Source organism: Microcebus murinus, chromosome 6 (assembly GCF_040939455.1).
Source record: "Microcebus murinus isolate Inina chromosome 6, M.murinus_Inina_mat1.0, whole genome shotgun sequence".
Classification (NCBI taxonomy): Eukaryota; Metazoa; Chordata; class Mammalia; order Primates; family Cheirogaleidae; genus Microcebus; species Microcebus murinus.
In genome coordinates, this window is record NC_134109.1 from 37,291,823 (window position 1) to 37,308,183 (window position 16,361).

At 35.6% G+C, this 16,361-nt stretch overlaps 1 protein-coding gene across 1 annotated transcript in view; it reads left to right on the forward strand.

Moving 5' to 3' along the window:
- Nucleotides 1-16,361, forward strand: part of KCNH5 (potassium voltage-gated channel subfamily H member 5) — a 264,962-nt gene that overhangs the window by 198,521 nt on the left and 50,080 nt on the right. Inside the window, exon 9 of the mRNA XM_012777657.2 lies at nucleotides 11,270-11,522. Within this exon, the coding sequence (XP_012633111.1) occupies nucleotides 11,270-11,522 (253 nt within the window). The remainder of the gene's footprint in view (nucleotides 1-11,269; nucleotides 11,523-16,361) is intronic.

Consider the following 16,361-nt stretch of genomic DNA (forward strand, 5'->3'; position numbering starts at 1 on the left):
GTGTTTGGCACAATGGTTGGATAAAGTGCTGAAACACAGTCCACAACTGAATATTCATCAAAAAAAGCTAATGGTGTCTGTTTGGTGGCCTAGCGCCGGTATTATCCACTACACCTTCATGAAACCTGGTCAATTGATTACAGCGGATGTCTTCTGCAGCCAGTTGGATGAAATGATGAGGATGCTTGTAATCAAGCAGCCAAGATGGGTCACTAGAGACAGGCCAATCCTCTTGCAAGACAATGCTTGACCACACGTCACACAAACAATGCTGCTCATACTACAGAGGCTGGACTTGGTAATTCTTCGTCATCCACCATATTCACCAGACCTTGCACCAACTGACTACCACTTCTTCTAGGCTCTGGACCACTTCTTGAAAGGAAAACTACCCAATTCTCAACAAGCTGTGGAAAATGCCTTTCTCAATTTCATGGCTACAGGCCGCCAGGCCTCTTTGCTGCTCGCAGAAACAAGCTGCTGTTAAGATGGCAACACTGAGTGGCTAATTTAGGCACATACTTTGATTAATTGTATTGCTTCTTGTTTGAGATATAATAACCTTTTGATTCAAAATTGGACAGTTCATATTTAATAGCTTAATACATACCAAGGAGTACTACTTAGCCATAAAAAGGAATGAAATAATGGTTTTTGTTTGTTTGTTTGTTTGTAGCAACTTGAATAGAATGGGATACCATTATCCTAGATGAAGTATCTCAGGAATAGAAAAACAAATACCACATGTTCTTACTTATAAGTGGGAGGTGAAGGGGGGGTATATATATGGTCATAAAGTGGCATAATGGACATTGAAAACTAAAAAGTGGGGAGGGTTGGAGGAGGAGGGAAGGAGGATGATGGATAAAAATCTATCTATTGGGTATAACATACACTATTCTGGTGATGGGTACATGGAAAGCCCTGAATTTAGCATGATACAATTTATCCATGTAAAAAAAACCACTTAGATCTCTTAAATTTTTTGAAATAAAAAACAATGTTATACACCTTAAATATATACAGTAAAAAAAAATAAAAAGACAAAAATAGCATTTTGAAAGCAGCAAGAAAAAGAGATTCCTTACATGCAATGGAACCCTCATAAGGCCATTAGCAGATTTTTAGCAGAAACTTTGCAGGTCAGAACAGAGTTGGATGATGTATTCAGAGTGTTGACCAACCAAGAATACCTTCAGAATGAAAGAGAGATAAAAACTTTTCCAGGCCTTTTAAAGTCTTACTGATTATTTAGATAATCTCCTTGTGAACTGTTCAAGTTTTGTGCCTTTTAATTTTTTCATTTGCCTTTTTGCTGTTGATTTATAGTATAGATATATGTGTGTGTGTGTGTATATACATATATAGACAGAGAAAGAGAGGATATGACTCTTTTATATTAATAGGATGTGTGTTACAGATATCCTCTTTCAGTCTCAGGTTTACCTTTTGATTTTATTAACATTTAAAATTATATTTGCTATACAGATTATATGTTGATTATATTTATTACAGTCTCAGTGTTGTTTCTTATATTTTATTTATGCATGAATTACTGCCATAGAAACTTCTCAAAAGCAAAGGACATGAACAGAAACTTTTTTTAAAAAGACAGAATAATGGCCAACAAACATATGAAAAAATGTTCAACATTCCTAATCATCAGGGAAATGCAAATCAAAACCACATTGTGATATCACTTATCTCCAGTGAGGATGGCCTTTATCAAAAAGTCCCAAAACAATAAATATTGGCATGCATGCGGAGAGATAGGAACACTCCTACGCTGCTGGTAGGACTGCAAACTAGTGCAACCTCTGTATAAAGCAATATGGAGATACCTTAAAGCGATACAAGTAGATCTACCACTTGATCCAGCAATCCCATTATTAGGCATCTACCCAAAAGAACAAAAGACATTCTATAAAAAAGACATCCACACTAGAATGTTTATAGCAGCACAATTCACATTTGCAAAGCTGTGGAAACAACCCAAGTGCCCATCAATACATGAGTGGATTAATAAAATGTGGTATATGTATACCATGGAGTACTACTATTCAGCCACAAGGAACAATGATGATATGGCACCTCTTGTATTTTCCTGGATAGAGCTGGAACCCATTCTACTAAGTGAAGTATCCCAAGAATGGAAAAACAAGCACCACATGTACTCACTATCAAATTGGTTTCACTGATCAATACCTAAGTGGACACATAGGAATAATATTTATCGGTTGTTGGGCAAGTGGAAGCAGGGAGGAGGGGATGGGTATATACATACATAATGAGTGTGATGTGCAATGTCTGGGGGATGGTCATGCTTGAAGCTCTGACTCAGGAGGAGGGGACCATAGGCAATATACATAACCTAAAAATTTGTACCCCCATAATATGCTGAAATAAAAAAAATTCTCAAAAGCATACATGTATATAAAATGTTTAAATAGCTATATTCTTTTGTCTGTTCTACTCGTCCTCCAGTGCTAAATTCTGAGGCAAACTTTACTTATAGTGAAGAGTTTAATTGGCCAGAAAGCTCAAATAGTGCCATCGTTTTTCAACTATAAGTAATAGCATCATAGGGTTTACTCAATAAAAACATATTGATCCACTGTGATAAATGTCACCATGTTGAGGGAGTGAGGGAAAGATTTCTTTGTGCTCTTTGAAAGATTTCTGATTTTATGGTACATAGTCATTTTACATATACACACACTGATATGTATATATGTACATGTGTATAAATATGTACACACACACACCATATATATAATCTGTATGAGTGTTAGAGTTGTGAAAACATGTTTCAGTGTGAATTCAATTACTCAAATGTTGGTATTTTGTTTTATCTCAGTTTTTCTTCTAATTAATAATTTCTCAATATTCTTAAGATAACTTTCTAGCTGTTCTATATATACTTGATTTTTTAATCTATATGCATATACCCATATGCATATATATGTATATATACACATATGAATTTATATACATATATGAGAATATATGCATATAAATATGTAAGAATATATAAACACATATCTGAGAATCTCTATATACATATATACATTCTTTTATACAATCAGATCACAAATTCTTTTTGGAATTAGATGTAATGTAAAACATATAATCAACCCACATATTCTTTGCTCCATTTACTACTCTGTGTCCTTTGATGACTACCATTATTTTTACTTTCTACAATTGGTGTTGTGTGTATATGTGCGTGTGTGTGTGTGTATCCGTTGCACATTTACCTAGAATTGTAATTGTTAGGTCTTTGGGAATATGTCCATCTTTTGTCAATAGAGCCAGATAATTTCCCAAAGCAATCATACCAATTAATTCCCCTTCATAGTGTATGAGGGCGGTTCATTCTTTTAAAGTAGCTGGGAACATCATTTGTCATGGATAACTTTAAAAGGATCATGACCAAAAAACAAGCAAACAAACAAACAAAACTCCAAGCTGTTGAGCTAAGCAGTATTGTATTGATTGATTGCTTCTCCATTTCTCTGTTAATGGTAAAATACTACTAGTTAATTCATTTTGTCATCTGCTAGCACTTGTCACCATACAAGAAGTAAGAGGTGCCAAAGGACAGTGAAGACTTGAGAAAATTCTATCTATTAACTTAATTTAAAAATGCGATCTGGGAGGTGATAAGTTTCCTCAAATTCTGTAGCAGGTTAGAAATCCCTGGCTTCTGTTGGAAGGGTACAGGAGCCTCTGAAGTAGAAACGGAATGAGTACTGATGTCTGGAAGGACTGATTGCCATTCCAGCCCCAGCTGGAAGCCCCTCTGCTTCTGGGATGGAGCAAGGATAGAAGTTCCCACATGGTAGGAAATGTACCTCCTTAGCTTTATGCCTTCCCTTGGTGCTAATATTGCTTTAGAAAGTAGCTGCTCAATAAATAAACTGTTGAATAGTGCCACAGGCTAGAATTTAGAACAGCTTTTTCTATAAAAGCAATATTATGATGATTATTAGGGTTGATGAAATAGTGTTAAAAATAAGGAAAAGAAGATATGACTGGGTTAAATAAGTTTTGTGGGTTGATCTTGGAAGTTCTTTCATGTTTATGACATTATTTATATGGACAAGTGCTTTCTGACTTTTACTAATTCAATTAGCAAATATTTCTCACAGGACTATCATGTGCCAAGCCCTTTCTAAGCACTGAATTTCCTCTTCTGTTAAATGGGGATAAAAAGTGTTCTTAATTCAATAGGGTTGTTATAAAGATTAAATGAGTTACAAAATGTAAACTGCTTTGATGGATGTCTGACATATAAAAAGTACTTAATAAATCTTAGCTAGTCCAAAAAAAAATGATGGCCAGTAGGAAAAAAATATTGTTTTTGCTTTTCTGGATAATTAGTCAAATCTATTTAAAAATATATTTCTAATTTTAGATATTTTCACATGGATGGAAAAGTATTTTTATTTACTCAAATATCTGCACATTTAAAACAGTACAGACATGAGATTAAGAGCAGAGCACAGTGGAAACTCTAAAATTCTTCAGAGCCCTACCTTTGGAAACTTAGTGTACCAAGACATTTGCATGAATTTAACAAGTTTAAAAAAACAGTAATAATTGCTGTTTCTTTCTTTTCACTACTCACTTTATTGCAAAGCTAAGATCATGAAGATCCTAGGAGAATTGGTTCCCTATATTTTTGAAACAAAAATCTAGGTCTTACTTTTATATATGAAGCATATTCACAGGAAATTTATCTCTAAAGTGAAACCAATGAATTTTAACCTGTAATCTCTCACTGGTTATAGCAGTCTTCCATTGCTAAATATGACCTTTTGCTTTTAAATAATGGAAGTTAATTTGGTTTGGTTTTGTTTCATTACATTGTTCCTGGGTTAATTCCTTGGAGGTTTTGACACCTCCAGAGATTGTCAGATTGACATCCATACAGTGGCTCCCCCTTGCTTTGCATGACTGCCTGGTTATACTTTTTTTTTTTTTTTGAATAAAGTTGAGCTTTCTTTTCTTTTCATAAAATGAACGAAAATTATATTTCTGTGAAGAACTCCACTACAGTTCCTCATTCCCAGGAAGTAAAAATGTTTTATGTGCAAATGTCACTTGCCTGACTCCTTCCACTGATTTTCACTTCCTTAATATCAATTCAATTGGATTCATGAGGAGAGATTAATTAACAGTGCATAGCATAATTGTATCAAAAGAAAGAGGGATTTTGAAAAATGTCAGTGGTACCTTGAATGCCTATCAAAATGTCATTAATGCATGTATTCCTTTGTCCTAAAAAATCGAGGGATCATTTTTACTTGTCAATTATTATTAAACATAGCTGATACTCTATTTACTCCTGATGGAGGATTTTATAGATAATTGATAGAATAATTTATCTTAGAGCAGTAAGAGACCTCAAGAAGAAGCTTTGTTTAGCTCACTACCTTCAGGCACTTAAGATAGGTAGAATCACTTCCATTATCCCCATTCATGCATTAGAGGTTTATTAGAGATTGATTAATAGTGATCCATCAATGATCAACAAACTAGGGAGTAGTGGTAGTAGACTAACTCCAAAGTAGTGGTAGTAGACTAAGGCCAAATCACTCCAGCTTCTGCCTCATTACGACATACAATTCTACTTTTGCTTCAGGTGAAATTGCCTTTTTTCTTTCAAACACATATGAAAGACTTAAGAGAGAAATTGTTAAGACCTTGTAAGATACTCTCATACACAGCTGGTTAGAGTGTAATTTGGTATCTTTTCTGGGAAGCAATTTGGCAACAGCCTTAAAGATGTTTTTATATTTTACTCACTACTTGTACTTCTAAAAATCTCTGCTTACACAGTCTGGTATAAGTACAAGGGTATTTGTTGTAACTTTATTTATGAAAGGGAAAACTGGAAATCTTGATATCAAATTATAATGTAATGGTTAAATTAATTGTGTTATAACTATTTGATGAAATATTATACAGTGATTGAAATTATGTTTTTAAATCAGTGTTTCATAGCATGGGAATTGATTATAATATTGGGTGATTATAGCAAAAAATAAAACCTTATAAATTCAAGTTTTATAAAAAGGCTATATAACATAAGGAAGTATAAATAATGGGAGAGTTTTATTTTCTTCTCTTTTTATTTTCTACATTTTGTATAATGAATATTAAAGTACATTTTTTAGTGCATTCAAATAATGAATAAGAGAGAGGATAAAGCCTTCTTTCTTTAACTATCTCTAGTCAATCATTCTGTTAGAGGATCTTGATTTAATTTTGTGATTTTTGTGTTAATTATCATATTTAGACTCCCTCTTCTTCTAGGGTTTTATGACATTACTGCTGTCATAATGGGTGAAATTGAGAGAGGAAGGGACCCAAGTAGAGTAACATTTATGAAATTCTCACTTTATGCTAATATCTAGCTCAAGTCCTTTTCCTATATATACTCAAACTTGTATTTCAAATAAGATGGCTTAACCTTGGCAAATATTAATAGTAACGATATATAAACAACTTATCAATGAATTCTTGTGTTTTTACCAACATGTTCCGGTATGCAATACATTTGTTGGATCTGAAATTAAAGTGTTTAGAAATAAAAACATATTTCCAATGAAATCTAGGCTGTTCTGTGGTGGTGGGGACATTAGTGGTTTCCTAATCAATAAACTATAGAATTGATTAATTGGACCATAATGATTTCAGAAATCAGCATTTATATACTTCTAGTAAACAGAGAACTAGAAAACATTGGAAAGTGCCAGATGTTAATTTTGTTCCTGGTTGTGCGTCACTCAGGAGCATAGCTTAGTACCTGGAGCTCAAGAGTTTTGGGTGTTGCTGGTAATTTGTTGGAAGGAACTTCAGCAAATCACATAACCTTTGTAAGATACATTTGCCTGGTCTGTGAAATGGGACACTGAGCTAGGGGCAGTGATTTTTTAAACTGTGCCTAATGGGATGCTCCAGGGAAGCAGGCACCATGAGTTACGTGCCGCCTGCAGAGTACCAGGCGGCACGTAACTAACACAGAACCAGTGCTCAGTAGCTATGAGTGGAATGAATGACTTGACTGCATGTGCCCTGTGGAGCCCTACCTGGGAGTCTGTCTCCCCAGCAGAGCTTTTCCCAGCATAATTCTGCTTCTATCTGTTTTATATATTGGGCATACAGTTTTATTTTTTAAAAAAAACTAAAGAATGATTTTACAGCTGAAAATAAAAGCTTGAAATCTCTGGTGATAATTCCATGTTACTATTTTGGGCTATTATCTAACAACCACAACAAATAACAGCACCTCTTACTCTCATTTTTCATCCTCTACATGTTACTAAATTCTATGAGAGGGCTGTATGTAAATTGTGTTTAAGGTAGAGAGAGGGATGGCTGGTGCTTGGACAGGGGAGTCAGGGACGACTGGGCAGAGAAGGGGTGATGGAATAAGCTTCTTGAAAGGAAAATCAGGCACAGCAGGTGCGAAAACAAAGAGTTGTGAGAAAGCATCGTGAGTTTAGAGTGGTGAGAAACACGGTGTGACTAGAATGCAGGTTGGAGAAAGTGAAGATTAGAGAAGGTCCCCATCATAGAGTCCTGCGTGCTCAGTTAGGACTTTGGCTTTATTTGGTGGGGAAGCAAGCCATCAGATATTTTAAGAAAGCAGAGATAACATGATCGTATTTGTGTTTCACTAAGAGGTCTTTAGTTTGCAGGGTTTAAGTTAAATCTTTGGAGCCTGAGGACTATCTGCTATCATATCTCTTGGCCTTGGGTTTAATGGATATCATAAATAATATCAAAAAGTTCTTGTTTTTCAGACCATGGCATTTATTTTTTCAGGTTGGCTTGCAGGATTCTGAAAAATGATTCCTTATATAATTCCATAGGTCTTCCAAAAGGAAAATTTATTTCTGATCTTAATGGAGATTCTAATTTATTAACATTCTATTGTGAAGAGGGGAGAAATAATCAACCCTAGAGACAAACAAAAGTCACTTTTAATCTGAAGATTTTCCACTGAAATACAATGTTCTTTGTTTGTAACTATGAAATAGCTATTAGGGAACCTATCAACGATAAATTGGATATGACATTCAAGGTAGAACACATTGAAATTGGAACCAATGGGCCAGGTATGAGAGTTATCTTGAATGATCATTTTATTCTATCACTTAAAACTCAATTTTGCTCTGTCTAAGACAGTTTTTCATGCTTTCACTTCCAAAGTAAATAACAAGATACTCATATTTTGATGACAAGAGCACTATGTAAGGCACATCATCTATATAGGGATAGGCAAAGAGCTTGCCACTGGGTGTGACTTCAGCTGATGTATTTTAACTCTCAGTTTTAACTTGTCACTTTATGGTATCTGGACATAAGTAGATGCTATCAATCAAAAGAATAAATGAGTTAGTGTCATAAGTGAAGTGAAATGAAAAAGGAAAGATGTATTCATAATGTAATAAAAATTCCCTTTCAATGTGCCACAAAATGGAATATTGCAAATATTGGAAGATTTCATATGCAACATGAATCCTAAAGAAATAATTAACAGGGCATAAGATGTCTATTACCAAAATGAATCTAAAACAATGAAAGTCCTGCATGATTAATGGATCAAAATAGGGCAATCCATTTTCCTATTAAGCTATTCAGTGTAATGTCTATGTATGTATGTATAATATTTAAAATTATTTTTATTTTTTGTTTTTCTAGAGATAATTTAATTTTCAACCTGAGAAAAATATTAACCTTAACCAGTACTTAAAATATCTTCAGGTTCATGCTGCAATATTTTCTTAATTTTGTCTGAAAATCTATCAAACAGCCCAGATGCAGACTTCAGACAGGGATGGAAAGTGAAAAAAGCAAATTGCTTTTGTAGAGAGCTAAAAGCAACAATAAACTCTACAGAAATACACATGTTCAGTAGGGACAATAAAAGCTAGTATTTCTTCAGCCTGTGCTGTGTGCCAGGCTAGGCTGGGCTAAATTCATGCCCTTTCATTTAATTCCTACAGTGAGCCTATGATATAAACACTATTGTTATCCCCATTTCACAGATGAGGTTTAGAGAGATTAAATAAGGTGTCCTGGTTTACAGAGGTAGTAGTAAGTGATAGATCTGAGCCCAGACTTATGTCCTCTTGAGTCTGATCTTTTACGTTACCTGTAAGTCATAAGTAAAGACACACAGGCAGCACGTGCTCCCAGATCCCCCTGGACATGCCTCTATCACAGTGCTTTATTCATTGTATTATAATTGTCCCTTTACATGCCGACATCCTGTACTTCATGGTTAGCTCCTCTAAGGCAAAGGGAGCATCTTCTTTATCCTTCTAGTTCCGGGGACCTAACACAGTAACGTGAAGCTCAATAAGTTCCTGTGGAATGACTAATATTGTCCAAAGTTACTAAAAGTTAATCCATTAAAGAAAACATTACATTATTATTATTTTTTTTTTTTTTGAGACAGAGTCTCACTTTGTTGCCCAGGCTAGAGTGAGTGCCATGGCATCAGCCTAGCTCACAGCAACCTCAAACTCCTGGGCTCAAGCAATCCTTCTGCCTCAGTCTCCCGAGTAGCTGGGACTACAGGCATGCACCACCATGCCTGGCTAATTTTTTCTATATATATTAGTTGGCCAATTAATTTCTATTTATAGTAGAAACGGGGTCTCGCTCTTGCTCAGGCTGGTTTCGAATTCCTGACCTCGAGCAATCCGCCCATCTCGGCCTCCCAGAGTGCTAGGATTACGGGTGAGCCACTGCGCCCGGCCGAAAACATTACATTATTATGGAAAATAAATGACATTGAAAGAAAGTGCCAACTGCTTTTTAAGCTCCGTTAGGCATTCCTTTCTTCATAGATGAGATTTTCCAGAAAGGTAAGGTGAGCTGATTGCTGTTGCCTATAGGAATTTTGAGGGGGTATTAAAAAAAACCCACAGAGATGATTAAGTGATATGAAATATATGTACAGTATTAGGAAAGATTAAGAGAAGTGATACTGAAAGCATAATTTAATTAATGGTCCTTACATTTATGATGGGCTTGTCTTCTCCATAGGGAAGCAACCAGTTTTTCACTGATAGCCCTCAAATAAAATGAATAGTCAGGGGATATTTTCAGGCTTTAGGTAATTTTTTAAAGCTTAAAATGCAATTAGAAGAGGAAATAAAATTATTTTATATTAAAATATTATACGGTATAGCTTAATGGGCTAAAATCAATTTAGCTTCAGCTTGGAGGGATTGAAATCCTATCAAAGAAAAAACATTTGTGATTATAAGGAATAGTTTACCAAGGGAGTTGGAGGAGGATTCTAAATGAGTTTGTACTTGCAATTCTAAAATGGGTGGTACTGAATTATATAATCACATCTCATTTGATGATGTTCTGATTAAATATGATGATATTGTCCATTTTAATCTGGCTCTTTAATTATCCTGTCAAAAAGCTACAGCCAATAAAACTCTCCACCCCTTGCTCTTTAAGCATGCTTCTACCATTTGCTTCCATTTCTAAAGCATGCCAAAGGCTTGAATTTTTCCCTCCAGCAGTCCTGAGGAGTCAAAGACCAGAATGAGCAAGGATTGTCAGGCAAAATGATATTCCCACCCTGCCAACACTGACATTTCCAGTTGCCCAAGCCTTGCAGAAGGCTGGTGTATACCCTTTTCCCTCCCTGGACATGAACTCATTTGTAAAAGGAAACTCTTTCAGAGTGAACCAAACACATTAAGAGTGGAGTTCTAGTAAATATTTGCCAGCGCCAGCATGCCAAGTTGCCAGGGTGCTTTTGTTGATTTTGTTGTCTCATAGCTGGCTAATACGAATCCTCCTTCAGTAGGGACTGAAGTTCATAACCCTAAATTTTGATTTAGTTATGACAAAATTCTGAAACATCTGCCAGTCTAAAGTGAATGTCGGTACTCTATTTTAGTTGGTTCTTTGATGAAATGATTTTGACTTATTTTCTATGATTCTTCCTGACCACTTCAAGATTTTGTTCTTTCTATGGGGAGATCCATACTTTTCTCAAAGCATTTACCACGTGGTGCTGTATTTTAATGGACCATTGCTCATCAGCCCACCTCGCTAGATTATTACCTCCTGGAGAGCAGAGCTGTGTCTTGTTAGCTTTGCCTTCCCAGTACCCAGCACAGTGGATGGCAGACATGCGCATGGCCATTGTTGGATTTTTTTTTCCCCCTGAGATAGCTCTTTTCACTCTCCTTCTCACTAATTCATCTCTCACTTTCTTTAGGTCCTCTCCATCTGTCCCAAGGACATGAGAGCTGATATCTGTGTTCACCTAAACCGGAAGGTTTTTAACGAGCATCCTGCTTTTCGATTGGCCAGCGATGGGTGTCTGCGCGCCTTGGCAGTAGAGTTCCAAACCATTCACTGTGCTCCCGGGGACCTCATTTACCATGCTGGAGAAAGCGTGGACGCCCTCTGCTTTGTGGTGTCGGGATCCTTGGAAGTCATCCAGGATGATGAGGTGGTGGCTATTTTAGGTACTGTGAACTTTCCTAATGTAGTAGCAAATGCGTAACACTTGTAGAGATTTTGCTTCTCAGGTTTCTGAAGAGAAAATTCCTTTGGTAACTTTGGAAACTGGGTCACTAATGAGATGATGAATCTTAGTGAAAACTAATAATGCTATTTAAGCAAAGGACATTAGTATTGGTCACAGCCTAATGGGCTGAGTGAGGGTTTGATTAAACTTTCTTTGGCAATAGTAGAACAGTACCTTTTAGACGAAAGCTGGGCATAGCTTAAGGTGCCTTGTGTGTATGTCCATGCTGGTAAGTGTGAAAGTGGCTTGTGGAAGGATTGTCAGGTTAGTAACCTAGAATTTTAGTCTCAGAGGGGCAATAGAAAATGTCTAGTTCAACCCTTTCCTTTGGAGAGGAGACAAGTAAAGCCAGAAAAGTTTAGTGACTTTCCTAGCTAGTTAGTTAATAAGTTAGGGCTTGAGTATAGATCATCTTACTCCACCACATCTTACTCTGCGGATAAGTAGTGAGCTGAAAATGCTGAGGAGGTGAACGAGTCTGACCTGTTATATTAGAGTGATGACAATGTAAGGAAATTAAATTTAGGCTTAAAAAGCTGGTTCTATCATCCGTATTCATAAATCAGAAAAACTATTTGGCTAATAATAAATTCATTCTAAAATTCAGAGACCCAGTAGGTAGTTGTACTAATAACACCACCACCAACAAAAAGGCAAAGATGGGTGGCATGTGTAAATGATAAAATAAAAAATGTTTGCTTATTTGGGGACAATGTAAGAAATATTTGGGTAAAAACATTATTAAATGACCTTTTGGATCATTTTCTACTCACCTATCTGCAACAGTTTATGAAATCCATGTAGATATAAAAGGAAACAATAATAAGGTCAGAGGAGAATCATCCCTTGTTTTTTTATCAGATAAAATAAGTTAGAATTGCAGGATGTCAACCTTATTTTGATCACATTTTTCATGGCTTGTGTCTCATGAAAAATGAGCTCAATTTTTAAGCTATTGGATTTTTAGCTGCCGAGGTCAACCTACTGTAGCTTGGATGCCACTTATTCTCATAAGTAAAAGATTGACTGATGGATTTCAGAAACTGCTAAAGCAAAGTCCTACACAAAAACAAAAAACCGATTTCAAAAAGCACGATTACTTGAAAAAGGCAGAATTGAGAGTTGAAAAGAAATGACCCTTCCTAGGAAAACAGGTTCTGTAAAAATTGTGAGTTGTAGAAAATGGTTCAGGGTTGCAAATGACTGACCACTATTATTTGTAAGTCTTTCCTTAACTGTTTATAAATAATATTACAGTTATAGTTCAATGTTTTCTAGGAACTGTTTTTATATGTTATCTTTTTAAAGAAAAAATTATAATATTTGAGAGTCAGTGCTGCGGGTGTGCATACTGCCTGTGTGTGCTTGTTCTGCTTTGTTTACTGGAGTATAAAGGAGTTAAATATAATCCTTCATAAAAAGGGTACGTATCACCCGTACAATTCTTTGTGGCAAAATGAAGCACATCTGTACAACCATTCTTGTTTGCTTAAAGGAGAGGTTAAAACACAAGGCACAAACAGATGTACTTTTGTTTCCTAAGTGTTAATGTCAATAGCGAGTGGGAAAACAAACATCAGCTATATTACCTGAAAGTGAGTACCATTGTGATAAATTATGTCAGCTGTGGACTCATTGTCATTTGCGTTGCCCCCATTTTCTTCATTATAGCTTCACCTTGGTAACTCCTACTGTAAAAGAAGGTTGGAGAAAGCCCTGGGTACAGTGCCTCTGGGCTGGGTCTGCTAAAATGGAATCATTTGCTCAGTGAGACAGACAAAATGCATTTTCCTTTCATTTTAAAATAAAATGGTAGCTGCTTTTGCCCAATGACACAGTAAAAATGAACACAGAGCCCCTGGGTATTGGGCCAGTCTCATCATATATCTGTCACATTTTATTATTTTGAGTGTGTGGTTTTTGTTCTCCCTCTTCAGGAATCGTGGGATTCAGAGATTTTTCATATCTTGGCTTAATGAGTCAAATTTTATGGGTATGTCTCTGGCTACCTTTCTTTTTTTCCTCTATCATGGGGCTCTAAAAAAGACAGCTCAGCCAAAAGGCAATCAGATTAGAATATTTAGCCTTCGAGATGCCTTAACAATGTTTTAAGAAAGGAAGAGGAAAATAGCAGTTTGCCGATATCACAGCTGACATTTTGATGACCGTCCATTCATTTCCTGCTCCTCCTTTTTTGTTAGTCTTCCTCTTCTACTCATTTTTTGGTAGCTTAATTTTGAAATAATTGCAAGTTTAAAAACAGTTGCAAAAATTATTAGGGTATAAAGTGTTTTACAGACACACACACTTGTAGGTTCTGTCTTATTAGATGAGTTGATTGGGTCTTCCATATCTTAATTTTTTTTTTCTCTCTTTTTGATTTGTCCCTGTACTAAGAGTAGTACATTAAAGTATCTTATTATTCATGTGTTTTATCTATGTCTCCTTACATCTCTTGCAGTTTATGCTTTATAACACTTGTTGCTGTGCTATTTGGCGCACAGATATTCATGATTGTTATATCCATATTGTCAATTGTGGCTTTTGGCATTGAAATATGTCCTTTTTTTTTTATCATTTTTAATGATTTTTACCCTGAATCATGTAAGGGTGAGAGAGAAACAATTCTCACATCCTTCACATCTGAGGATACCTTGAAAAATGGGAACTTTCCTAAGTTAGTATGTTAAGAGAAATAAGCAGGCCCTGCTGTCTCTTACACTGATTCATGTGCTGGCTGAAAGGTAGGGAAGGGAGGTTATTTTAAAATTAATTAGCATCTCTGAATCCGAAGACAGGTGCAGTTTCATCCTTTTGGATCCTTGCCTCTAAACAGTCTCTTGATAGGTACATAATTCTTTAGTGTGTCAAAAGTGCTAAGGAGTTTAATGAATAAGTTCTGAAGCATAACTAATTAATGGAAATATAAAGAATGTAGTCAACAAATAGCCTCCTTTTTTAACACTGTAGTAGGATGGCTTCAAGATGGTTTTCTAAATAGGGCACTGAATATAATTGCAGTTCATGTCTTTTTCCAATTGAAGTTCTTTCAGTTCTTACACCTCCACCTTTTTTTGACCTTCCCACTTTTAATAAAACACAAAGAATTCCAAATTAAGTTCATGATGCATGCATAATATTTTATATTCTTTAATGTCTTATTATTTTTTAGTTCCTACCCTATAATTACTCAATGTGAACAGATTTATTGGTATGGTGGAAATAGCCAGGTTACTTCTAAGTGTCTTGACAAGTATATTATACCTTTCAGAGACTATAAAAATGGCATTTCTCCACTAATAGACCTTGCTCCTAAGACATTCGTTACATTCACATTTTGTCTTTTCTGTGTTTATCAATTATTAGAATCATAGGGTTAGAGTTATTAAACTAAGACAATCTCTAAGTATTTTAATTGTAACTTCAAATACTCAAGAAAACTATGCTTATTTATATAGGGTTTAAATGGAGGAGTGAAGTATTGTTGTGGGGTAGAGGAAAAGGGCATAAGTGAGGAAAGGAAAAAAGACAGCATTAAATTGGTAATATAAGAAAGATAGTTCTTAGCACTTTGGTTAAGATTCTATTTTAATTAGAATTGGTTATTTAAAATCCATTTTTTATAAACGTGTATCATCAGAGAAAACTTATAAATTATAGTTCTTGAAATTCAAAATCTTCCTATTTTTATTCCAAAAATTAAAAAAATCTGAATGTGAGTAAATAATATTTTACCATTTTTAGAATCTATGAAAATATGACATTTATGCTGTGGCAAAGATTTTGTTCCTATATACTTGCTATTAGAAGTCAGGTGCTTCACACCAAATCCTTAGAAGGACTTTCCCAGGTTCCAGAAATGTATTTTCTTTTGCATCCACATTTCTGTGGTTTTAGATGCTGAACTGTGAAACATGTAGGTTTGCTCAACATATTAGGATGATGAACTTAGTTAATTTAGACATTTTTGTAAAGGGCACACCAGTTTGCTTAAAAAAAATCCATGCTTACCTTGTTTTAAACATTTTAAACAGCTATTATAACATCATTTACCTATGGCTAAAAGTATACACTGCTAGAATTCCTTAACTACCAAATTTTTTGATAAAATATGAGTCTTTACAATCCTGGTACTTTAGACTCAACCTCAAACCCTCTTCCCACCACCCTTCATAAGTGTCTTATTTATTCTTTGTCCTTGATATCTTTTAATCTTATTCTTAATATCCTTTACCACAACCATTGCTCTTAAACTTTTGGTCCTGGGCCATGACTGACATCTAAAAGACTTACCTGCCCACAGTCTCTCATCAGCTTCCACCTCCAATTCTGCACTGTGTTGCCACCATAGTCATCTTCCTAAGATGTAATTATTATCTCAGTCTCCTCATTAGGATTCCTACTATGGCTTTCGAGCACCTTGAGGATAAAATGTAACTCCTGGCATGGCCTGTGTGACCATGAAGGTCCTGGTGTTTGCTCTCCTTTCCAGCCTGAGTTGTGTCATTGCCTACCCTGTTCTCACTATATTGAAGAGCAGGAAGTTTCCCGAGTTCTTCCAGGTTCTTTCTTACTGGTAAGCTTTTGCATATATTGCTCTCTTGGTTAGAATACTTTCCCCCTCCTTTTCAGTTGTCTGTCTCTTGCTTCTCAATCCCCTTTTATTCTTTTCTTTATTGTCCTTGCCTGGGTCAGATGCAGCTCTGCTGGGCCTTCACTATGCATGCCTGCTCAGTACCTCTTCTTTGTATATTTTACCTGCTTATCCTTCCTTGCA